The sequence below is a fragment of the Molothrus ater genome, chromosome 20 (assembly GCF_012460135.2).
Source record: "Molothrus ater isolate BHLD 08-10-18 breed brown headed cowbird chromosome 20, BPBGC_Mater_1.1, whole genome shotgun sequence".
NCBI lineage: Eukaryota > Metazoa > Chordata > Aves > Passeriformes > Icteridae > Molothrus > Molothrus ater.
Window position 1 is genome coordinate 9883835 of NC_050497.2, and position 24278 is coordinate 9908112.

At 46.7% G+C, this 24278-nt stretch overlaps 2 protein-coding genes across 2 annotated transcripts in view; one reads left to right on the forward strand and one right to left on the reverse strand.

The window, feature by feature from the left end:
• The window catches only part of TTLL11 (tubulin tyrosine ligase like 11), a 34889-nt gene extending 21553 nt beyond the window's left edge, over nucleotides 1–13336 (reverse strand). The window contains 4 exon segments of the mRNA XM_036393893.2: nucleotides 257–832; nucleotides 6138–6271; nucleotides 7636–7732; nucleotides 12918–13336. Coding sequence (XP_036249786.1) covers nucleotides 257–832; nucleotides 6138–6271; nucleotides 7636–7732; nucleotides 12918–13274 — 1164 coding nt within the window. The 5' untranslated portion in view covers nucleotides 13275–13336.
• A 7002-nt stretch (nucleotides 13337–20338) lies between these two features.
• The window catches only part of LOC118693471 (carboxyl-terminal PDZ ligand of neuronal nitric oxide synthase protein-like), a 28600-nt gene continuing 24660 nt past the window's right edge, over nucleotides 20339–24278 (forward strand). Inside the window, exons 1-2 of the mRNA XM_036394108.2 lie at nucleotides 20339–20518; nucleotides 24163–24234. Coding sequence (XP_036250001.1) covers nucleotides 20414–20518; nucleotides 24163–24234 — 177 coding nt within the window. The 5' untranslated portion in view covers nucleotides 20339–20413. The remainder of the gene's footprint in view (nucleotides 20519–24162; nucleotides 24235–24278) is intronic.

A 24278-nucleotide genomic window follows, 5' to 3' on the forward strand; every position in this document is an offset into this window, starting at 1 on the left:
TTCTAACATGTAGAAGATGGAATCTGGAGTGAAAACTGTCACTAACAACCTACACCCATTGAAAATTCTCTGTATCTGCTTAGGGCTGGCAGTAACACAGGTCAGGAGATTGAGGTTTGACTTGGGTGAGGAGCTCTGAGCTCCCACCAGTGAGCAGCACCATAACTAGAGAAACCTTTCAGAAAAGTCATTAACCACCCAGAAAATTAATCTATGCACAGAAGCAACTGCATTCCTGGCAGAAATTCCAACTTACCTGGAAGCAAGTTGGCCCAGGCTTTCCTGCTGGTATGTCAGACTGATAGTAAACTTTCAGTTCTGGTGTCAGTGCAATAATTGTTTTAATCACCAATGAAATTATATCTGACCAGAGCTTTTTGACATCAGCTCCTCTGGAAGACAGTCTGCAGAGAATGCTTGAAAAAGTCCTCTTGCTGCCAGTGTTTGCACTGGCAGAATGGATGAAATTCCCACTATGGATATTTAGTGAATAGTTGGTTAAGTGCATAAAAACCTGGTGCAAATTTTTGAGAGTGGGTTCTTGATAGGGCTCTGTACAAAATCTAGAAAGTCCATCTTTGGCTATATAAATCTCTAAGGGCTCTAAGGACTTCAGCAGGACATAGAGGCGAATATCAAATTTCAGTTTGTCCACGAGCAGCGGTTTGCAGATGTACTCCTGCACCACAGCTGGCCGGCTCTGGATGCTCCCTGTCAGCCTGATGTCACTTGGGTCTTTGATGAGGTAGATTCCATCGCCCTGGCAGCCTCCATCAGGCTTTACAATGAAAGTGGGCTTCCAGGAGGGATTGCTGTCTTTCATCGTACGAACCTAGAAGGAAAAGCATTACAGTCAGAGGCACTAACTGGGGAAGGCAAAAAGGGCTGGTCCTGGGAAAGCCAGGCAACAAAAATAAATAAAAATAGCATGGATACATCACCAGAGTAGTAAACAGCATGCAAAAAAAGGCAGAAGATGAACAGTGCTGACAAGCACAAGGAGAAACAAAAAAGCACGAGTAGGGAATTACTAGTACAGATAAAAGGTCATTTTATTTAACAAGCCACTGTATAAATCATTTCAGGAACTTTTTTTTAACGTTCTGTTCCAATTTACAGAAGGAAATGGAGTATATCTCATGAGATCCATTTTAGTAGTCACTAATGTATATGAAACTGCAAAGTTAAAATTTCATGCTGCATTTTGAACAACTACTGACAAAGACAATCATTAACTTAACGAAAGGTGCCTTAGTATTGAGGTATGAATGCAAATACTACCCGAAGGAAAACTGAAGTAAAATTTGTCACTAACAATACCTTTTTCCACCATCAGATACTCAGTGTTAATAAAACTGGGGAATGCTGAACCATGCACAGGTATAACTATGTCACTGACACTTCTGCTGAACATCAGAGCTTTTGTGTTACATGTGTATTTCCCACTACCTAAATAAATTCTAGGTTATTTATTAGTTGTACAGCAAAAGTCAGAACTGCACACATGGGGATGCCTCAATCAGAAATGAAATTGAGAAAGAAAGGGGAGCCCTAACAAAGAAAGCAGCTGGAGAAATGCAGGATGCAGACCAGCAGGTTTATCAGCTACTCATGGGATTCAGGACTATATAGCACTCAAATAAAGCACTCAAACCTCTTCCTCCCAAAACAGAGGGATGTCCCAGCACTGACCACTCCTTTCTTGCACTCCCACATTTTAGGGCCCCACCTGCAGCTGCCCTCCCTCTCCCTGCAGCCAGGCCCATGCTGAGCCCAATTGGAGATCTGGTTTTACCCTGTGGCTCACCAGCAACAACTGGAGATTGACTTTTAGAAGCCTGAGGACAAAAGCTAACAAAGAAAGAACAAATCAGGTGCCACCATCAGCCCTGGAGAATGAAAGAGGAAAAAAACAGCCCACAGGAAAAGGCTGAGCATGGTCAGATCATTGAGAGAACAGCAACCTCTGCTGTACCATCAGGCTGCTGACCCCCAGGACAAGCCTCAGGACAGCTCTGTCAGCAGTGACATTCCCAAGGCCTCAAGGACTTCTGGCTCCACCCCACCCAGTTATTTATTTCACTCAGAGTCACACTGCTAAAAGCCTTCCTACCAGCTGCAGCAGGAATTCAAGATCCATTATCCAGAGTAGGATTTTTCTCAGGGACAGGTGTCACACTGACTCAGTAAAAGATCCTTCTGCAAAATAGGTCACTGTGAGGGATAAATGCCTCAGTGGAGGTCAGGCTTACATAAATGGCATGTGGATAAATAGGTCCAAGCAGATCAGCAGGCCTAGATGAGCAAAGAAGGAAAGCAGGATTTATGTCCTAGTCTTTTTAGCACTATAGAATAATCTTCCTCTGATGTGACATTACCCTGCAGAGCAGAGGAGTTCTCTGGTTCACTGTTGTTAAAGTCAGCACCACGGAGAGACACCTTCAGATTAACCCTCTGTGACCAAACACAGCCTCTGGGACTCCTGCTGAACACACAAAGAGCCAATTGTGCCCTCCTAGGGCAGAAAATAGTGAAGAACCTCAGTGGAACCAGGAGGAAGAATCTTCCCCCAGCCCCACATCTGCAGCTCACCCCTCAGGCTGCGTCTGCTCTGCTCCAGCAGCACCTTTCCAAAGGAGCTGATGCTTTCCAAAGGAGCTGATGCTTTCCAAAGGAGATGATGCTTTCCAAAAGAGATGATGCTTTCCAAAGGAGATGATGCTTTCCAAAGGAGATGATGCTTCCCAGAGACTATTGTGAAGATGAGAAAGAACCTGCCTTTCAAAATACTGCATTCTAACTGGTTTCTGAGATCGCTCTTCTCTTAAAATAAGAAGCAAATAATTTTCTCCATCATATTCTATTCCATTTTTTAAATGGACTAAAAGGCCAGGATATTATTCAGGCTTTCTAGTCCATCAAAACCTACACATGGCAGATAAAGATAGGCTGGTAGGGAAAGGGGGAGTAGTAATCCAGAGTCAGTCTCAGTCTGTTTTTCAGCAGATTTACTGTCTTGAAGAAAACAGATGGTTTCTTGATCTTCAAGGAAATTCCCAACAGTCGTCTTCAAATTCTCTGCAATCCCCTCAACTATATTCTTTCAAATTCTCATTATGAGAGGGCTTGTCCAGACTTAGAAAATTCAGTCATGTAGGAAAATGAGTTTATATGAAATGAGATATTTCTGTGTCCTTTGCTTGACAGAAGGAAATTATCTTTAAAAAACATGTTAACTATTTACAGTCAACCGCAAGAGAAGAGTTGGTGAAAATCTGCAGGTTTGGCTTTCACAAGGAAACACAGGCTGAATGAATATAGTATTCTGGAAAAAATGCATATAATGGGCTAGAAGATCTGGCAGCACAAAGACTGGAATATTCATGCCTATGCCTAAGAGGTATCTAAAAGCTGAAAACCTGATTAAACCACCAAAAATATGCTGTGCTGGAAATGAGACCATCCAAATTAGATTCTTATTAAAAATTAATCACACTGGCCTATTCATCATCCTCACAGACAACACAAAGAAGGAAGTATGAGAACAATCACAGTCCTGGTTTGAATCCCAAGCTAATTACTCTTCAGAAATTGGGATTTCATGTTAGAAGTCCTTAGCACACCCAAAGACTGCAGCACCTGAGAGATTTGCTTATCTGTAATTCATCTTTTGTTAAAGTGACATGTTAGTACAAAACCTTTAGAAAATAAGAAATTGGTGAATATTGAGAATACCTAAATAGATATTTATTTAGTAAAGTGAAATTTTAAGCCCTTGATGAAAACACCTATCACCATCTCATTTCAATACAAATGACACTAAGGGAACTCCTTTTTGTTGGTATTTCCAGTATGAAGCCCATCCACAACTCCAGTGCAGTTTTCTCAATTACTGGCTTTCAAAGCACAGAAGATTAATATTAGATTACCTGTAGTGTTTTCTACCTGAATCTAGGTATAGGGGAGAGCTGGCAGCATTTGATTTCATTATTGATAGATTTGTATGAAGAAGTTCACTATCATGACTACAGAAGTGAGGCACAATAAGGACATTTGAGAGATAAATTGTTTTGAAACGCTTTAAATTCTCATGGTTTAAATTCTCATGGAGTTTCTTCTTTCAATAATCATTTCTGTTACAGGCAAAATCTCACAGGTGTTCATTTCTCATCCAGCCCTTTGCAACAAAATCCTACACTACAAACAGCACCAAACCATCTTCTCGTGTCTAACCTACACCTGCACTGACACAATCTGACTTTTGATAATTAACATATTCCAGAGTGTTCCAGCTCCTCAGGGACATGTCTGACATGCAGCCCCACCAAAGCTCTCCCCACTTGTCTGCTGTGAACAAGCTGAAATGCAGGCTCAGAGAGCTGACAGTTTTTGGCAGCATTAGGGTGGCAAAGCAAACAAAACCACATATGAACAAATAAACAACAGAAAAGACTTGAGAACTCCTGCTGAGAACTCACCAAACTGCAAGTGAAAAGTGCTCTGAACCTTTTATGGTTCACAGGGGGTTTGGAATGTTTTGGGTTGTATTTTTTCTTGTTCTGGAGGGGTTACACTCCAAACTTGTGTTAAGTAGAACATAAACTCTTACAACATAAAATATAATGTTTGATAACAAGAACTATGCTTTTCTCCAACACAGATGGAAGAACATATGCAAAGGAAACTCCTAGGAGTGTGTTAGTGGACATCTGTTCCTCTTGGAACACAAGCGGCAGCGTTTGCAGAGCGGGAGCGGAGCAGCGTTAACTCGCAGTGCCACCTGGTGCCAGCTCACAGCTGAGCGTGTCCCCGGCAGCTCGGTGTCACCTGCGGTAGTGTCACCTGCGATAGTGTCACCGGCAGCTCGGTGTCACCTGCGGTAGTGTCACCTGCGGTACTGTCACCGGCAGCTCGGTGTCACCTGCGGTAGTGTCACCTGCGGTAGTGTCACCGGCAGCTCGGTGTCACCTGCGGTAGTGTCACCGGCAGCCCGGCCCGGCCCGCACTGCCTGTGCTCCCAAAAGGCTCATCCCAGCCCCACTGCACCCTCCTCACCCTCTGCTTCATCCCAGCCCCACTGCACCCTCCTCACCCTCTGCTTCATCCCAGCCCCACTGCACCCTCCTCACCCTCTGCTTCATCCCACCATCACTGCACCCTCCTCAGCCTCTGCTTCATCCCAGCCCCACTGCACCCTCCCCACCCTCTGCTTCATCCCAGCCCCACTGCACCCTCCTCACCCTCTGCCTCATCCCAGCCCCACTGCACCCTCCTCATCCTCTGCCTCCCAGTCCTGTGCACTCATCTCCCTGCCCTTGTTAAACTGCTTGGGTTGTTTACACTCCTTTTACAGCCTGGTCTTACAGCAGTGCCACAGCAGTGACCCAGCCTACCTGAAGAGTAGCTATTAAAATATGTTAATGAATTCGATTGGATTATGGATATAGTAATTAGCTAAAAAGTTGCACCCAGTGCAAAAGTCTGTTAAAGCCCAGATCTCTCTTCTCTCATATTTCCAAGCACAGCATACTCTAGGATGCAAGAACACCCTGGGCAATTCAGACAGGGTTAAACAAAAACATATCATATTTTAAAATATTTGTAATAACAGAACCAAACAGCAACACACAGCATCACTCTTAAAAAAAAAAAAAGCTGAAAAATAATGGCATTTTATTACATTCTGAATATTTAAACAAAAGAGCAATTTGACATGAGATAGTGTGAGTGTATTTAACAATAATTAACAAAGCAAAATGCTCTTCAGCAGGGTTTGGGTACAACAGGCCAAGTGGATTAAAATTATTTCAGTGACAATGAACCTGGTGAAGCACCACACAACCCACACTGTACTGGAACCTCCTTAGGCCAGCAGAAAATACAGGGAAAGGGCTGATGCTTCAAGGTTCAATTTTCAGATGCCTCTCCTGGCACAACAGAGCAAGAGATTTGAAGTTTAATCCAGAACATAACAAACAAAGCTAACATCCAAACCACGACTGATCCCAGGCAAACTGGAAAAGATGTCATCCACATCCCCAGGTGTGATTTTAAATAATCTGGTAGGTATAGAAGACTAAAGAATGACATGGATCCAATATCCACCAATGGCAGTATTCTGAGAGTCAGTTGTGTACCTCAGCCACAAAGAGAGGCAGCTCCTCTGGCAGGATCCAGGAGCGGGGGTAGAAGTTGTACTCCAGGGGAAACAGATCCCGCATGGTTCTCATGGCCCGGCTCAGGGTGATTTTCCGAACCGCCTCCGTCATGCCTGGGAAGGGAACAAAGTTACAGAAACCCCACACTGCAGCCTCCTCCTAACAGCAAATGTATCATTGCAGAGTGTCACCACTCACCTGCTGGGAAGGAACTCTGGGCATTGCTGTCCATCAAGCTGAACATCTTTTGAGATTTCAAATCTGACACAATAATTGTGCCATTGCCCTGCCATATTTACTATTGCAAGTGTTTCTGTATAATATTAGAAAAAAATTAATTCTCAAAAATACAGCTCAGAATAAAAAGACAGCTTTAGTCAAATACTTACTAGTGCCTTTGCCATAATCCAAAATTATTTTTCTAATCTATCATTCCAGGAATACGTACAAATGTAACTTAAATGTAATCAACCACTTTGGTTTATTTCGCTGTTATTTAAGTATCTGCATCACAAAGAACAGGTTATTTTGTGAAATAAACCAACCAACCACACATTTGCTGAAGTGTTATGCCCATTGGGAACACAGCTAAAAAGTTATTTTTATGGAAAAGTTTCTGGTAAAACCCTGCATCAAATTAGCACAACATTGCTGGAAATCAGGTCTAGCTCAGAAGGGCTCTGGTTTGATTCTGTGCAGCCACTTGTTCACCAGGTAGAAGCCAAAACACAGACAGGTAACATTCATCTAACACGGATTTAAACCATCAGAAAACAACAACACCATCCTACACCTGAGTGGGAACTTCCCTCAGGCAGAGAAAGTCAGGGTAAATAAAGCCTGGAGTTCAATAGCTGAGGTTCTTATGCTCACAGCACACTAACAGCAGCCATAAATCTGAAGTAAAGGGCTTAGATAAGTCAATACCTAAGCTCTTAGCTCTTATTTAGAGAGATCTCAACAGGGATTAAATGAGAAAAAAAGGAGCTTAAAAAAATAGAAGAGTCATCATAAGATGAGGGCTGACATGAACTCTTCAATATTAAAAAATCCATTTAAGGAATTCTGCTTCGAGCTTCTCCCTGAGATAAGCCAGAGTATGAAACAAAACAGATTCTTTCCACTTTGAATCAAAACCAAATCCAAAGATACAGCACTGTTATCAGTGCCTGATAACAGTCAGTAATTGCATACTTCACTTAAATTAGAGCCTAACACTCTGCTTTTTCCTAACTTCACGTGTATGAAGTGTTCTTCTCAACAAAACCACTTTCTCTCCAAAGCAAATTTCAGTTCAGAAACTGTTTAAGACACCCACTGTGATATTCTCACCCCCTCACCAAACCCAGTAATATGCCAAATATACTATCAGCTGATTAGGCAGATAATTCACATGAAAAACCAGTAAAACGCAGAACTAGGTTCCATAACACTGTTTTTAAAGCATTTGTTTAAACTAGAAAGAGAAGTGAGGTACCTGGGAACTTGTTGACCTGCCCTGAGAAGATGTTGCTGTCGTGGAAGGACACCCCGTGCCAGTAGATGTCACACGGAAGGCGGCGGCCAAACGGAAACTGCAGAAGAGAGCAGACAAGTTTGGAGCAATCTGGGAATACCTCCTCATTCCTGTCTGGTTTAAACACTCATCTTCACCACAAACCACTCAAGAACAGTCTTCTGACTGTCAAAAGAAACTCTGTATACTGGTTGCAAAACTGAGAATATTTGGATCGTCTCAAAGACTTCAAAGTGAACAAACCAAGAGAGGATTTTAAAAACCAAACCCAAACGACTGAGGCATGGCTGTAGTGAGAACCCCTGAGCTTCTGATCAACCACAGTCAAGTTATAAAGTGGACACTCAAAACAGGACATTTAAGTGCATTATTCATTCATATATATCCAGTTATAAGTATTAATTTCTACAGCATTAATTCCTTTCTGGTACTAATAGCCTGTAATTAAAATGAAAGCTTGTAATTCAATTAATCATTTGTTGAGCATATATATTCCCACTATCAAGAACTAAGGTGATTATTTCAACAATATTAAACATTCCAGGTTCTCTTCCCATTCAGGCAAGATTTCACCGTAAATTGTCGAACTGCAGTTTGTTTTCTATTATCAAAAAGATCACCTTTTTTAAGCAGTCTGAAGAGCTCAGAAGCAGCACTGCCAATTACTGAGAGCAAGTTTCTAATAGTAGTAAAGTGGTTTATAAAAAAGCCAATTAGTTTTGTGTAAAGAAGGTGCTCTTCTTTTTCACCCTCATTCTCTTTGACACAGCCCCATTTATCAATCCAAAAATCCCCATTTTATCTGCAGCTCCATGAAGATGCCATTTAACTACCATATGGAATACAGTCACAGGAATAGCTTCTATTACTAGGCTACATCTTTTTCAAATAAATCTGCTATATTTAGCATTTTAGGACACATTTGCATTAAATATCTACCACCCTCATCACCCAGTGCCATTTACTTATTGAAGGAACCACAGTATTTTGCAGAAACTTCTTGTTCTTTACTTGATATGTAATTTTTCTTATTTTAAAATATTTCTCTATGCAGTGGATCATTTTTCTTTGAGCATGACAGAAAAAAGAATTGCATAAACCTTTTGAGTGCATTACTTTATTTGCTACTTTAATTAAAATTTCAGTTTCCTCAGTAAATAGCCTTGAAAAATTAATTTAAAATGTTAATTGAGCAATGCATCCTTTCTGTTTCCTTACTTGCAGGGATGAGAAACCCAATTTAACAAGAACCAGTGGATTCTGCACTTATTTCATTATTATTCAGCCTGCAAAATCTGGTTTTGTACAAGTGAAAATTAATTCTGTTGGGCTCTGAAAGACAATCAGTGGCCTTAACCTCTCTCCACAGGTATATCCAGAATACAGATGCAGCATTCGGTCTCAGAGCGCCCTTCCCACTAACACCTGAACAATTTATTTATTTATTAAAAGAAATTGAAATGAAAGGAACAAAATTTGCATTTATATAACACCTTTCATCAGAGGATATCAAAGCTCTCTACAAACACTGCACAGAAATCATTTCACAACATATGAGGAGTGAGCAGCTCTGGACAGGAAGATGGAAGCACTGCACCCCCTTGTTGGAAATTTGGGACAGCACAGCAAGGGCCCTGCTCCTGAGAAATCAAGATTATCTGGATTTATCCAACAATGGGATCAAACTCACCTCCTGAATGAGCTGGGCTGGATTCCGTAACCTCTGCACTACACTTTACATAAGAGTGGTGTTTGGAGAGGAGACAACAAGTTCGATTATTTGGTGCCTCTAGCAGTGCCAGGCAGATATTAATTAATCTTATAATGGGGGGAGAGGCCTTTGCACCACATTTCCAGCTCCTGGTGTGCGACAGAGGCTGAAAAAGGAAGGTGGCTGGAGCCATCCTTTTTTAAAATCTTTTAAATCTTTTTTTAGACAGATTTGGGTAACATTTGTCAGAAAAGAATAAACAAGGAGCCATAAAGAGAATAGAGTTGTTTCCACGGCTTTGACATGATTAATAATCCATCCCATTCAAATCTGTCTGACAGGTCATTTCTACCTTTGGATTAGAAGCCAATAATTTAAATTGTCTCACAGGTCCCATCAGTCTGTTCCATCATGTTTAATGACAAGTTAAATGACTCATTTTCCCCTCAGCTTTTCCCAGCATAAAACCTGAAACTCTCCGGAAGAGCGAGACAAATGAAACGCTCGGCGCTGGGATATTTGATGCCTGGGACATCTGCTTCTTCCATTTTCCTGGTAATTGAAAGCTTGCTGAAGAAATAATTTATTAAGAGATGAATAAACTCGGGATGCAAGCTCAATTTGTGCCCATTATTTCATTTGGCATATCATGTTCATTTAAAGAACGTGACACGCTGCATCAGATGGTCCAGCCTAGCGCAGGGCAACTCTGCAATGCTTCTTGGAAGGTCCACCCACACAGCCCTGTCAAACCTCAGTGCTTCATTTACTCAAAATTCCCCCAGCTGAAAAAAAATTAAAAATTGGGGTTTTTTTCTGTCTTTTGCTTCTGAGAACAGAATCTCAATGGTCAGTTTGCTGTCTTGCACTCCTTCGCCTCTTCCCCACATATCAGTACCACAGAACATGTCACCAATGTTTCTTCTTCCCTTTTTTGTGTGTCTTATAATGACATTTACCATATGTCAGTTCCCTAATGAATAATAAAATAATAAAAAGGGATATGTGGCACTGTAAGAATGCTATACATTAGATAGAAAAAGCTATGGATCAAAAGATGCCTACTTGAAAAAGCACATTATATTGTCTCCTCCCAACAAAATATTCCAGCCAACACACCCAGCAGCAAACAGCAGAAATGAAACAAAAGCAATGGGAAAATGTAAAAGTAGAGAGGAAAAAGGATCAAAAGTATTATACAAGGGATAACAGTAGAACAGCAGTCCCCGACACATCACTATTTAAAATACGTGCATTTCATTACTACTTCCAGGACTTTTTTTTGCATTATTTTCATGGATCCAACAACACCCGTGTTCCCTCTGCTGGTCCTGCTGTAACAGTGCAACCAGCTCCAAGGCTCTGGTCATCCCTGACTGAGGTCTGAAAAAGTATTTTACTGCTATTTCTCTAAATGTCTGAAAGGGAGAGCTTCCAGAATTACATGAGGCTTGAATAAAGAGTTTACCTTGGATTTATCTTCTCAATTTTGTTAATTTTTCTCTTCAAACCTTACCCAGATCTTATTTATAAGCTGAAGATACACAGCAATACATGACAGTGAGTTGTTTAGTTATCAGCCACCCAGATGGTGCAGTCAAGCAGCACAAAATTCCATATTAGGCCTCTTCTTTATTAAGAGACAAAGTGGCCAGAGAAGGAAGCAACAAACTAAATGAAAAATATTGACCCAAGAAAGAGATGGAGGAGAGAGGATATCGAGGGAGACAGGGAACAAAGAGAGATGAAGTAAAGGCAGCAGCAATTGCTGTTGGGAGATGCAAAGCAGGAAGGAAAAAGCTGATTAATGCAGCACAGAGATTCATGAGAGGAGCAGGAGCTTGTGAAACAAGTCAATTAGTAGGAAAGGCTATCAAGTGCAAGACAAATGCAAAACAGTGAAGTCTCAGGAAACTATAAAGACAAAATTTCCACTAAGTGTGGCTCATTCCCAGCACAATCTGCAAGGCTAACTGATATTAGTGATCCAGAAACCCTCTCTGGAATGGCTCCCCGCCCTCAGAACATAAAACTCAACCCTAAAAAACAAAGAAATTAAGTATGAAGTGCCCCTGCTCTGCATGTCACTGCATAAAACATGGAGCAAGGCTGCTGACAGACACCCCACAGGTGCACTGAGGGCTAAGAGAGGTAATTGTAGCAGGTTTGAATTTCAGGGCTCTGGTATGTTGTTACTATTTTGCTGTACAAGCAGGAGTTGAGAACTGGGGCGCTGGTGCAAAGCGGTTTTGAAATCCTGCCACTGGATTTAAATAACAAAAATACTGAAATAGAATTTTATGAAGTCAGAGAAGGAGAAAGCACCACTCTTCCTGACACGGAGCATACGTATCCTTGTGGGATTAGGTATGCAGGACATTATGAATAAACATGGAAAACATTTACTGCCACTCAGTCCTCCAGAAAATAAATTTGCAGTATTTAACTCTGAGGTTAGGAACAGCAGAGAATATACTGTCTACCCCAAGTCTGTACAGATTTTGCTTAATAGGCATCAGGTGGACAAAAATATAATCTTGTAAGTGGGAATCCCACAGGCAGCTTTGTAAAGTGGAGTAGCTGCAGGTCAGAGATCACACAGCTCTGTCCTAGCTCTGCACGTGAGAAACAGCTCATCCTCGGGTTTTATTCCTCCTTTCCCTCCAACTTCCCTCTTACAAATGGACTACAAGTACCCTTTTTCTTACACAAAGCTCCTAGAAGCCATCTCAACTTCTATAAAGCCATTTATAAAGTTGTTAGGTAAAGAAAATCTTTACAGTTGCAGAACAATTCACCATCTATAGTAAGATATATCTAAGAAATCTCTCCAGGATTTAAACAAGGAGTTGCAAAGCATCAGTTCTATGCCAGTTCCCCTACTGTCCTGATTCCAGTTCAGCACATACTGGCAGTCACAGAAATCCTCACAAAGCCATGAGAAAACACATGACTCGAGCAGCAGGAGAAAAAAACAGCTATAGCTGCTCTACATAAAGTAAATTAGCAGGCTAAAGCCCGTTATGTGTGCATTATCAGCATTCATACATCGTGCGGTCCGACACGCCTCGTTCACAAGGGCAGCGGCTCTGCCGGGCCAGAGCTTCCTGCGCTGCCCTGAGGGAGGTGGGAGGGAAGAAATGCAAATCCACACAACGCGTCAATCGCTTCCCGGGGGAGCGGGGCTCTGTCTTGCCCTTTCCCCGATCAGTTTAACCTGGGAAGCGCAATACCCGATTACCCCTGTTCTGGCTTGCATAACTGGCCGTGCCAGTCGTGATCATGAACCCAATCAGTTCCGGACCCGGCATCTGGGTAGAAAGAGCCCGAGGGTCGGGGGGCACAGCCGGGAGACCCCCGGCTGCAGCGGCCCTCAGGAGGCACGGAGGAGGAGGAGGAGGAGAATGGAGGAAGGCTTTGCCGGGGGCAGACCCGAGACAAGGGAGGCCAGTGTGGGCAGGACCGGCGCTAGGCCGGAGCAGGGGCAGGGATGGGGACGCGGCCCCGCACGGTCCCGCTGGCGAGCGCTCACCTCCTTCCAGCGGAGCTGCCGCAGGCTGATTTTCAGCGCCTCCAGGGAGGTCTTGGCCTTGGAGCTGTCCACCGTGACCCCGGGCCGCCGGGCGCTCTCGGCCCCGCTGCGGCGGCCCGGGGCCCGCCGGGCCCTGCCCCGCGCCGCCCGCCCGGCCGAGCCCGGCGCTCCGGCCCCGCGCCGGCCCCGCTCCTGCTCCCGGTCCCGTTCCCGGCCGGGCAGCGCCCCTTCCCTCGAGAGCGCCGCGGCGGGCGGGCCGCCCTGCGGGGCCTCAGCGGGCAGGGCCGGGGACCCCGGGGGCTCCTCCGCCTCGCGGGCCGGCTCCATCTCCGCCGGTTCCAGCCCGGCCGGCTCCATTTCCGCTATCCCCAACCCGGCCGGTTCCAGCCCGGCCAGCTCTATTCCCTCCGTCCCCTTCCCCGCCGGTTCTATCCCCTCTGTCCCCGTCCCCGCCGTCCGCAGCCCGGCCGGTTCCAGCCCGGCCGGCTCCACTGCCTCTGTCCCCATCCCCGCCTGTTCTATCCCCTCCGTCCCCATCCCCGCCGGTTCTATCCCCTCTGTCCCCGTCAGTTCTGTCCCCGCCGGTTCTGTCCCCTCTGTCCCTGTCCCCAGCCCGACCGGCTCCATTGTCTCTGTCCCCATCCCCGCCGGTTGTATCTCCTCTGTCCCCGTCCCTGTCCCTGTCCCCGCCGGTTCTGTCCCCTCTGTCCCCGTCCCCAGCCCGGCCGGCTCCATCCCCGCCGGCTCCATCCCGCCCCCGCTCCCCGCCCGTTGCCATGGCAGCGGCGCGGCCGGTGACCCGCTAGCCCCGCCCCGCCGCCGTGAGGCACTGACGCCGCCGCCGCCATTTTGGGACCGGGCACAGGCCCCGCCCCGCGCAGCCCGAAATGGCCTCCGGGGCGGGCGGGGCCGCCATGTTGGAAGCGGGCGAGGCACTGCCTCAGGCCGGGCTGTGGGGCGGGCGCGGTGTCCGCCGTGCCCTTCGCCACCGAACCGCCCGGGCGGCTCCGGCGCTCGGTCCGCTCCTTACCGTGCGCCCGAGAGCTTCTCATGTCAGACGGGGCTCGGGCCGCCGTTACAAAGCGCTGCCTCTCACAAAGGGTGTTGCCATGGACCCTTCAGGTTCAGCTGCTTCGGTGCTGGGAGAGCCCATCTGCGGAGTTTGAACTCTCTCAGGCACGGCAGGAAAATAGGAAACCGGTTTCTGGATCACAGCAATGGAATTAATAACCTTAACAGCAGCTCCGTGACCAACCTGAGCAAGCTGGAAGGTTCCCTGCCTAGGGCAGGGGGTTGGAACTATATAAACTTTAACGTCCCTTCCCACCCAAAGCACTCCAGAACCGTGACTCTATAGCACATTAATCCCTCACGGTACGGTTGTGAGGCGGTGAAATGCAGAACGTGTCGGTGAAGCGGCTGCGGAGCACAACCCGGGTTTATGAACGTGGGGCTGCGGGCAGGCGGTGGCGCTGCGCCCTGGGAAATCCGGCCGGGAGCCGGGATCGGGGGAAAAACGGGAATAATCGGGGTTCTGTGTCAAGGAGCGATCACCAGAGTCTTGATCTGGAACAGGACTGAAACAGGATCGCAGCAGAAATTATTTAGACTACAGCAAAATTTAAGTAAATGCAGAAAAAGTTGGCACTGCCAGTTAGCTGCGAGATAATAGAACAAGGTCGTGTCAAGATGCTTATTTTTTTAGTGCCTCACCAATCTTCCATCATTTACCCTTGCAGGCAACGATAAACAAATTAATTAATTAAATAGAGTGGTGTCTTGCAACGTGAAGGGACCAGGAAGGCCGAGGTCAGGTAGCTCGCTCTTGGGTGCTCTCATGTTGCTATTAAAAGATGTACATTCCTTTTTTATAGCTGTGGCAGTGTTTAATTAAAATCTTGGGAATGTTTCCATGTTCCAGCAGGAGCTCAGGGGGGCTGGTAATGTTGGCAGGATGAGCTGTCTGGGTGGTGTCTTTTCCATGTCCATCAGTGAAGGCACATCCTTGGTTTCACCATCACCACCAGATCACAGAAAGGTTTGGGCTGGGAGGAACCTTATAGATGATCTCATTCCAAACCTCTTCCATGGGCAGGTACAAATTGGAAAGAAAAATTAATATTTTGCTTATGTTCAACACTGGCATAAAAATTCAGTTGTAAGAAAAGCAATACAGAGATGTTGGAGTGTGATTTAAAGCAGTGACCTGACTCTGACTGTCTCTTATTTTACTGCCAGGCTCCTAGATGAATATTTTTAACCCAGAAATTTATCCTCACCAATGTCAGCAATGCTGAAAGAAAGCCAGGGAGAGAGTTAAGATGGGCCAAAGCATTAAGAAAGCATTAAGAGACATTGGAGCATGGGAAATACCAAACAAAATTATTGCAAAGGGGAAATATTTTTATATCTAATTATCATATATCCACATTTCTTACAGGCTAATAACAGACTAGTTGCTCCTCTACCAGAGAAGCTGTAATAGATCCCATACCTGGTTTGCCTGTGTGGTGTGAATAAAACCCTCATTTCCTGCTGGGATAAACAGGGATGGGCTGCAGTGTGCAGCGTGGGGTCAGGCTGCACGTGGCAGTCAGGTACAGCAAGGTGGGCAGCAATGAGGCACAGGGTAATGCAGGAGGAGAATCCTGCTGAGTACAGCAAGCTGGGTCCAGCAGCAGGAGAGAAATGGGGAACTTGAGATCATCTGTCCCCTGTGAGGAGAGGGGAAATTTAGTTACAGGGCACTCTTAAACACAAGGCTGTTTCCTGAGACCCTTGCTCAGAGGGAGTTGTTGATAAGAACAGACTGTTACTATCTTGTGATAATAAGTGAACAAGAATGTGGATTCCATCCAGGAGAACTATAATCTCCCTATGCTTTCATTAATTAAATTCAGGATATCAAAGACAGCAGAGGCACTGGCCTAATTTAATGGGAGTGGGGAAGGATCCTGTTTGATTGGACACTCATCTCTCAGACTAACAACTTCACTCTCATTTACCCAAAATCACCACTTCCCTGATGCCTGTGTGTGCACAGGTAAGTGCCAGGTCCAAGGAGGAATCCAGGAATAAAGCAGTTTTACAGATGCAGCAACCTGAACAGTTTTCCATCATGCCACCATGCAGATCCCAGCAGCTCACACTGAGGGACTGTACTGCAACCTGTGGTATATGGAATTCGTGAGTTGGGCATGTGAACATGTCAAGCTTATGAGGTTAACAAGTAACATTTTTCTTTACTAATATATTTCCCTTCCTCTAGTAAGCATTTTTGTTTCCAAGTTGGGATCAACATTTTTAGCTTTTATGTAGCATCATAAGGTCAATAACTGTATTCTTTTCTATGCTTTTCTTTTTTAAAGACAGCCAAGATAAGAAAAACAAAGTAGCATGTAATTTGCAAAAAGAACATACCATCTTTTTAAAATATCATATTAAACTGGCCTCCTGCCAAATGCAAATTTGCATAAATACTTCAGTGTACCCTTTTGAAAAAGAACACATTCCTTAAGCTATTGTTAAAAAAAAAGTTACTCATGAAGAACTATCCATCTGTGTCTGAAGTTAATAATTCCTTTTGCAACGATGCTATCTCCTGTCAGTTGTTCTTTCACAAATCCATGAGAAAGCAATGCTCTATAAAATGAAAAGTCAGAAGAAAACAAATCTAGCAAGCAGACTCCACTTGGAAAACGTCTGTGGTGGGCTTATGCTTCAGCCTGGATTTAAATCCACATACATCACTCCGTGCTGCCCATGTTTATGTTCAACCACAGAAGATTTGTGGTTGACCTACATATGCAAACAAAACATTTGCTGCATATTTGGGGTGGGGGGATTTGCATGATAGAAGATGATGAAAATATGCATAATTGTAGATGACATTTTTGGTTGCCAAGTCCTGCTGCACAGCCCTTTGGAGCTGGCCATGCATGAAAGAGGCTTGCAGTCCTGACGGGCACATTGCCTGGCCACGCCGCAGAGCTGAACCGCCCTGACATGGAGCTTCTGCTTCTTCTTGAGCAACACAAACCTGCTGTAATCATCCCACCAAGCAGCCCCTGTGCTCGCAGAGACACGTGTGACACTCGCTGAGGGGGCTGAAACCATCAGTTCCACATGTCACCTCTGAGTTCCCTTCATGGGGCAGCTCAGCAGACTCAAAGATTTTGTTTAGGAGTTTTCTCAGTATTCTTGAAATCCCCAATGCATCGGGGGTAACATCACACAGCTTAGTCAACAGCAGCTGGTCTATCTGTCCTTGCCCCCACATTTCATCCCACAGCAGCATTTCTAGCAAGTCTGCTAGTGTGTTAGTACACTTTAGAGCTTTACTCCAAAAATTGCACCAGCACAAGTACATATTAATAATGTTGATAAAGTGGCATGACAAACCCAGATCTCCTAGGACAGTAAGCATGCACAGACCTCACAGCTCTTATGTGTGATATGGAAGGGCTCTCCTGTAAAAGAGGTTTTGTCTGCCATTACTGGATGTTTGTCTGGTTGCTCTTCCTATGTCACATCTTATTTGTCATTCAAAATATCTGCACCTCTGCTGTGCAGAAATAAGTGCTTAAAAGGGTTAGCAGAAAGGAGGAAAATTCCATGGCATCAAGACCAGGTCTCCTCCATCCTCTATCTGTGAAGGTGGCTTTGGAAAAATCTGACAGGATCAGAGAGGAGCAAAAGCTCCCTTCCCTACAAACCAACCAAGGACTGATTAAAGAACACCCTGCATGTAACACCCACCACCCATTTACACCACCTTCGAGGTCTCCTCAAAAGATGAAGCTATGTCAGAAGAGGGACTTCATGCAGAGTCCTGGGGCAGGCAAGAATGTGCACCCATGTGAGAGAAAGAGAAGGAAGGAAATCTTGGGAGCCTGTGCCCGAGAAAGAAAGCTGATACAAACCTGGTCCCTGCAAAAACAGTTGCGGATCCGAGCCAAGAAGCTGTCTTGGGGCTTCACTCCTACTGTGTTCAGAGAATCAGGACTTTCTGTGAGTGCTTTGCACATCAAAGGAATAACTCTCTCAGTACCTCCATGTGATGCAAACACCCACCATGAGGTTTGGCCAACTGTTCAGTGCTACTCAGGGTTTGTTTATACTAAATCCATGACGATGTCCCGTGTAAAGGCTTCATTCCACATATTTGCCCAGTTTCATTGTCCAGAAGAAAAGGCATACAGCTTTCTTACTTCCAGTGGAGTCAAAGAATTTTCTTTGCCCAACAAACAAACTAGAAAATTAATGGCTTTTTAAGTTTAGCAGCCTTCAAACTCAATTCTCAAACACAGATCCAAACCATTAACATCAGGAGATTTAAGCCCTATGAAAAGTTCACAGAAGTTCATGAACAGGGAGTATTAAACACCTCCATTCAATTGTGATCTAACAGAAACTGGCACTGCAAGCTTTATTAAATAACAGTTGCCTTCTTTTTCTCAGGATTCCCATGAGATATTTCTTTCCTCCTACCCAAAGGATTTTATAATCTGCGGGATACTGGAGAGCACCAGAATGGAATTAAAAAGACCATTCTTGTTATTTCATCCTGGTCTTTCTATGAGATTTAAAAATTTAACCATCCCAAGTGAAGTCCATATGCTCCCACGTACATAGGAATGCTCTTGTGGCAATGGGAGGGTAATGAGGAGAAGCTTTGAGCAGCTCAGCACGATGGCAGGTTCCTGCACGCCTCAGCTGAAATGCAGTATTGCAGAATCAATGCAGACACTCACCAGTGGCTGTGTTAGGTTTTTCCCCATATGAGTTGAGCTTTGCTGGCGTTAGCATCAAAGGAAGCATGAACATAGCCTGACTGGGTGGCATCTCCTCCTCCTTGGGCTTAGGAGAACCAAAGACCTGAACATTGCTCAATCAGTCCAAGGACATTTGCACACAAAATCTAGGTTATTCATTCAGGTCAACAAATATTTTTTTGATCAAGATATGCACAAGATAAGAAAAGTGCCATGAAATGTTAGTACATGTAAGTACACATTAAACATCAGCACAGACCACACAAAAAATCCCCAACAAAGAACTAAACCAATGCATCTGCAGGCGATATGTGTATCTAGAGGAGCATCTTGGACAGAAACCAACTGACAAAACCCATATTGAGTTATGCTGTATGAAAGTGGGATGAGCATAAACTTGTGAATATTTAAATGAGAAGATAATGCAGTGCTATAGATTGGAAGAAAAGAAGTCTGTCTGGAAACAGAAAAACTTCACAAAAACAGAAGGCTGACCACAGAACCCTCCCGAGAAAGAGCTGCTAATACCTCAAAATATTTGAACATGTAGGGTCATAGTCTGTGAACCAATATTAATTCCTTGGGTTTTTTCTCCCTCTCTTAATTATAAGTTTCAGGATTCTTGGCTCTTGCCCATCTCCCGCTGACCTGCAAGTACTCAGAAATGCCAAGAAGCTCAGGGTGATCACGCTCCTGAGATGGATACTGGGAACTGTGCACTGTCTGCCTGTGGTTAAACTTTTCTTTTTTGCTAATGCAAAAGCCATATAAAAGGTGGTGTCCAAAAACATTCAAACACCTGGCCGGGAGTTACTTTTAAGACTCAAAAATTAATTTGAGGGAACACAGATGAGATCCATTGGTGCACATGGGTGGTAACCCTCCACCCGTTGGATTCTACACAATTCACATTTCTGATCATCCCTGTAAATGGAGTGTGGCTGTACTAAGAGTCAGGAAGACAAACCTTAGGCCTTGCCATCACAGCTGTGCACACCTCATCCCTTCCCTGTGCTGGTACCTACTGAGGAATGTAATGCTCAGGTGTGCCAGGTGTCCCAGAGGGGCATCTGCAGGGCTCACCTGGGCCTGGCAGCGCCTTGTCACCAAGACAAAGCTGGGAGGAAAGAACACCGTGAGCACACGGGGTGCCACAAATCCTGAGAGTATCACAGGATCCTGAGGGACACAGTGAGTACCGACTGTGCGTCAGGATTCTGAGAGAGAGCCTGTGCTAATTTCCAACAGAGCTGTGATATTGATATGAGACACACATAACGTAGGTGACCACTCATTCAGAACAGCCCTTGGAGATATTTGTAAGGAGATTTGATGGGATCCCCTCTCAGTCTTCTCCAGACTAACCAGGCCCAGCTCCCGCAGCGTCCCCCCATAACGGAGATGCCCCAGACCCCTCATCACCCTCGCGTCCGTCCAGCGGAGCATCCCGAGCGCTGCAGCCGGTACCGGCGGCGGGGCCGGGGCGGGGCGGCCGGGCAGGGCCGGGCGGCTCCACCGCCCCCCGCATCACATGAGGGAACTTCGGGCCAATGGCGCCGCGCCGGGGCCGGGGCCCCGCTCGCTCCCGCGGACGCTCATTCAAAACGCGGCCGGGCTCTGGCGCCCGCAGCCCCGCACGGCGCCCGGGGCTCGGCGGGGCGGGCGCTGCCGGCCGCGATGCCCGGCGGGGCCGCGGGCTGAGGCGGCCGCCCGCCCGCCGCCATGCCGGTGAAGAACCGGTACAACCTGGTGGACGATGGCTGCGACTCCCGCGTCCCGCTGCACAACGAGGAGGCCTTCCAGCACGGCATCCACTTCCAGGCCAAGGTGAGCCCCGGGCGCGCTCCCCCCGCAGCCCCCGGGCCGGGGAGCACAGCGGGCCCCGCCGGCCGCAGCCCCGAGCCCCGGGGCCCTGGCAGCCGAGCCCGGGAGGCTCCCCCGCTCCGGCCGCTGCAGAGGGGGCGCTGCGGGTCTCTGCGGGCGCGGGGTCCCCGCGGGCTGCGCTCCGCTGCTGTCCAGCCGTGCCCCCCCAGCCCTGCCGCGGCTGCTCTTCAGCTCTGCAAGTGCCCCTGGGCCACGCTGGGGGAGTCTAAAGAAAACAGCAATCGGCTATGAGAGCCTTACATTTAATGAGCGCAATCAAACAGGTTCTTGCTCTTTTCCTAGTGTTTTTGCAGCTGTGTAATCCTTAGACGCTGCCTTGGTCCTGCATTTGGGAACTGCTCTGGAATGACCCCTCTTGACAGCACCGTGGATGCTGTCCCAGGTGCTCATCCCTGCCCGATCCAATTCCTGTCCTGTCCTGCCACGGCGGGGGGACAGCTCCCTATTCCCTTGGAAACCAGCAGACTGCTTTGGGCCGCTCAGATAATAGTGCCTTACTACAGCTGACCCCTTCCCTGCATGAAAAGCTGGACCAGACAAGGTCTGCGGCCTTCAGGCATCAGAAAGAAATACTGATATTATCAGAAATTCCGTATTGATCGTGAAGAGCAGCCTGGCAGCACAGCAGCACTCTCAGAAAGTGACTCCATTGGAATTGGCATTCTGTAGACAGCATGGGGAACGGGTTTATAATTCAGCTGACAAGAAGAATTGCATTTTGCTGGAGCAACTCACAGGCTCCCTTCCCCTCTTTGCAGGTGGCCTAACACAGATTAGAAATTGAATTCACGCCTGCTGTCTCCTGAGCTGGAAAGAAGGGGCATATACATTCCAATAAAGCTTTGAAATACGGATTTTGTGCCTCTTGGTTTTCCTGCTGAAAGAGCTGTAAGATTTAAGCAGGATACAGGATGAATCTGAATAGACAGCTAATCATGTATTTTAAAAAATTTATCTTCCTTAGGGAAGAAAACATTTAATCTGTGATTTCTCTATTTAAATTAGCATTTTCTGTGCTGCAGACTGTGCTGAGGAGAAGAAAAATTCTTAATTTGATTTTTAAAAGATGGGTAGCAACTGTACCTTTAACTGAGTGAAACTGGCTTTTCAGATTGACAGCTCCAGGCATCCAGAGCTGGCGAGTGGATAACACCCTGTTAGGATGTGTGGGTCTGGGATGGGGTTTGCATTACCTTAGTAACATGCTTGCTCAGTTCTGCTTTACAGTCTGTCTCTTCCAATTATGCTGCTCATTGTGGGCACATCAGTCAGTTGCCACGCTGACAATGACAAGGCTGCAGCTGGCTGCAGGTGTCTGGCACCAGGCAATCTTACTGACCACACTCCCTCTCTAATCTCCACATGCCAAACTGCCTTCCTCCCCCTGTAATCTTCAGGAGGTCAGCTCTGGGAGCTGCTTGTTTGGGCAGAGCTTTGTGTGCTGTTTCATGAGTTTCATGGCTCTGTGTGGGAGCACAGGTACCCAAACTCTGCAGCCAGACCAGAGCAGGGAGTTTGAAAGAATCTCCTCCAGCTCAGCAGTCCCATCTGTCCTCTTGCCCCAATTAATTTGTCATTAGGAGCATGGCCTGTTCCTCACTGCAGCTCTGCTGCTGGCAGACAAAAGGCCAGCCAGCTGCAAGGAGCTCATCTGGATTACCAGTGACTGTCCTGACAGCCAGCAGAGCAGGGAGGGAGATCTGCACACCAAAGAGGCCACAGATCACAGCAACACAGCTCTGCCCTCCCCACCAGCCCAGAGGGAAGCCCTGGCTCTGCTGCTCCCCTCCCCGCTGCCCTCAAGCTCTCGTGCTCTGAGCTTGGTTCTCCGGTGGTTTACCAAATGCTATAGATGAACTTAACTGCTCTTAAAAGTGCCATTTGCAAAGGCATTTACAGAAGCAGCAGCAAAGCCAGATGACCTTTCAGATTGCTTGTGGTGTTTATTTCAAAGCAGGAGAAAGAGCACTAAAGACTGAGCCAGGAGAGCTCATCTCTGAAAGCCCTTTTAAGCAGACATTTTACAAGATAAAACCCATTGCAATCTGCAAGCGGTACAGTGGAGAAATAAATCCAGAACTGTCAGTAACAGCAAACCTATGGGGCTGTTCTGGGGAATTATTTTGTTCCTGTTCACATATATAATATCACTCTGAATGTTTGCAGGGGCCTCCTGATTAGCTGCTCCTTTTCCTCTCCACAAGGGAACAACTTCCAAAAAACCAACAGTTTGTAACCACACACTAAAAACCAGACAAGTTCATGAACCAATGCTCCTGGGAGGGTCACTAAACTCTGTGAACTGCCCTCAGTCCCCACCACTGACAGCAGAGATGGGCTGTGTTTCCCTGGGGGAGCTGATGGACCCCACTGGGCCCCAGCAGCACCAAATCCAGCAGCTGCCCTCAGCTGCCAGGGCCACTCCCAGCACATGCTGTCATCACCCTCTCACTCTGTGACATTCTCCCTGTCCTCCCCAACGTGCCCTGGGCGTGCAGGGCTTCCCTCAGAGCTGAGCCGCAGCACTCCACAGCATCAGCAGCCTTTGCTCCCCATGACTGTGCAGGACACCACACATTTCCTCATTGCCAAGGCTGAGCTGGCAGCTCTGCACCTCCTCCCCTTGGCAGCACAGGGCACTCCTGTGCAGCCGTGCTGTGCCATGTGTGCCACCACCATGTGCTGTCACCGTGTGCCACCCCCGGTGCCACCGGGCAGCAGCTGCTGCCTCCTGCCAACGGCTGCACCAGCAGGTTCTGCTTTGGCACACGAGGGGAGAGAACAGCAGCACAGGAGGGACAAATGCAGCAGCAGGAAGCTGCCCCTGGGTGTTCCGTGATACCCCGTGGAGCACGGGCAGTGTGCTGCCATTCCTTGTCAGGAGAACGGGCAGCCAGCTCGAGGAGCTGGAGCTGTGGTGCAGGGCTGGAGCTGGAGGTGATGGGATCCTGCCATCTGCCATGTCTCAGACCCCAGTAAGGGACCCTGCTAGGACTGGTGCAGACACTGGAATGCAGACACCCAACCCCAAGCAGTTTGGTTAGGGCTGCAGCTCCCCTAAGCAGGGTTGTAGGATACAGATTTGGGTGGGTTTGCCAGGATTCTGCAGACAGCTGAGCTGGTCCAACCAAGCAGGGACAGCAGTATCAAGAGTTAACATGGTCCAGACTGAAAACTTAAGCTAGAATCACAAGGCTGTCCCAGGAAAGGTGTTTGCTGCACATCCTGGAAGCTTTACAGCTCTTGTGTGCTTTCAGTTTTGAGCAGGTGTAGTAAGGAGGAACAAAGGATAGACAGTCCCATTTTCAGACTCACAGGATCATGACTCAATTAGCAGCAGACATCATCCTGCAGAGCACTGGTAAAGGCACATCCAGAACCTGAATGAGGTCAGAGCCTCAGAAATCCCCCAATCTCAGAAATCCCCAACTTGATAACATTATCTACAGCAGATATTCCTATCCTGTCGTGGCTCAAAGGAGTCCAGGCAAGGAGGGAGTAAATACAGGAGGAATGCTGTCTGTTTTGAAGAAGCCCCCCATGAAGGTGTGCATTACAGCCCAGCCATCTCACGTTGTGTCTTTCAGTACATCGGGAGCTTGGACGTGCCCAGGCCCAACAGCCGCGTGGAGATCGTGGCAGCCATGAGGAGGATCCGGGTGAGTTCAGAGCAGCTGAGCCCACACAGGGTTAAAGCTTGCAC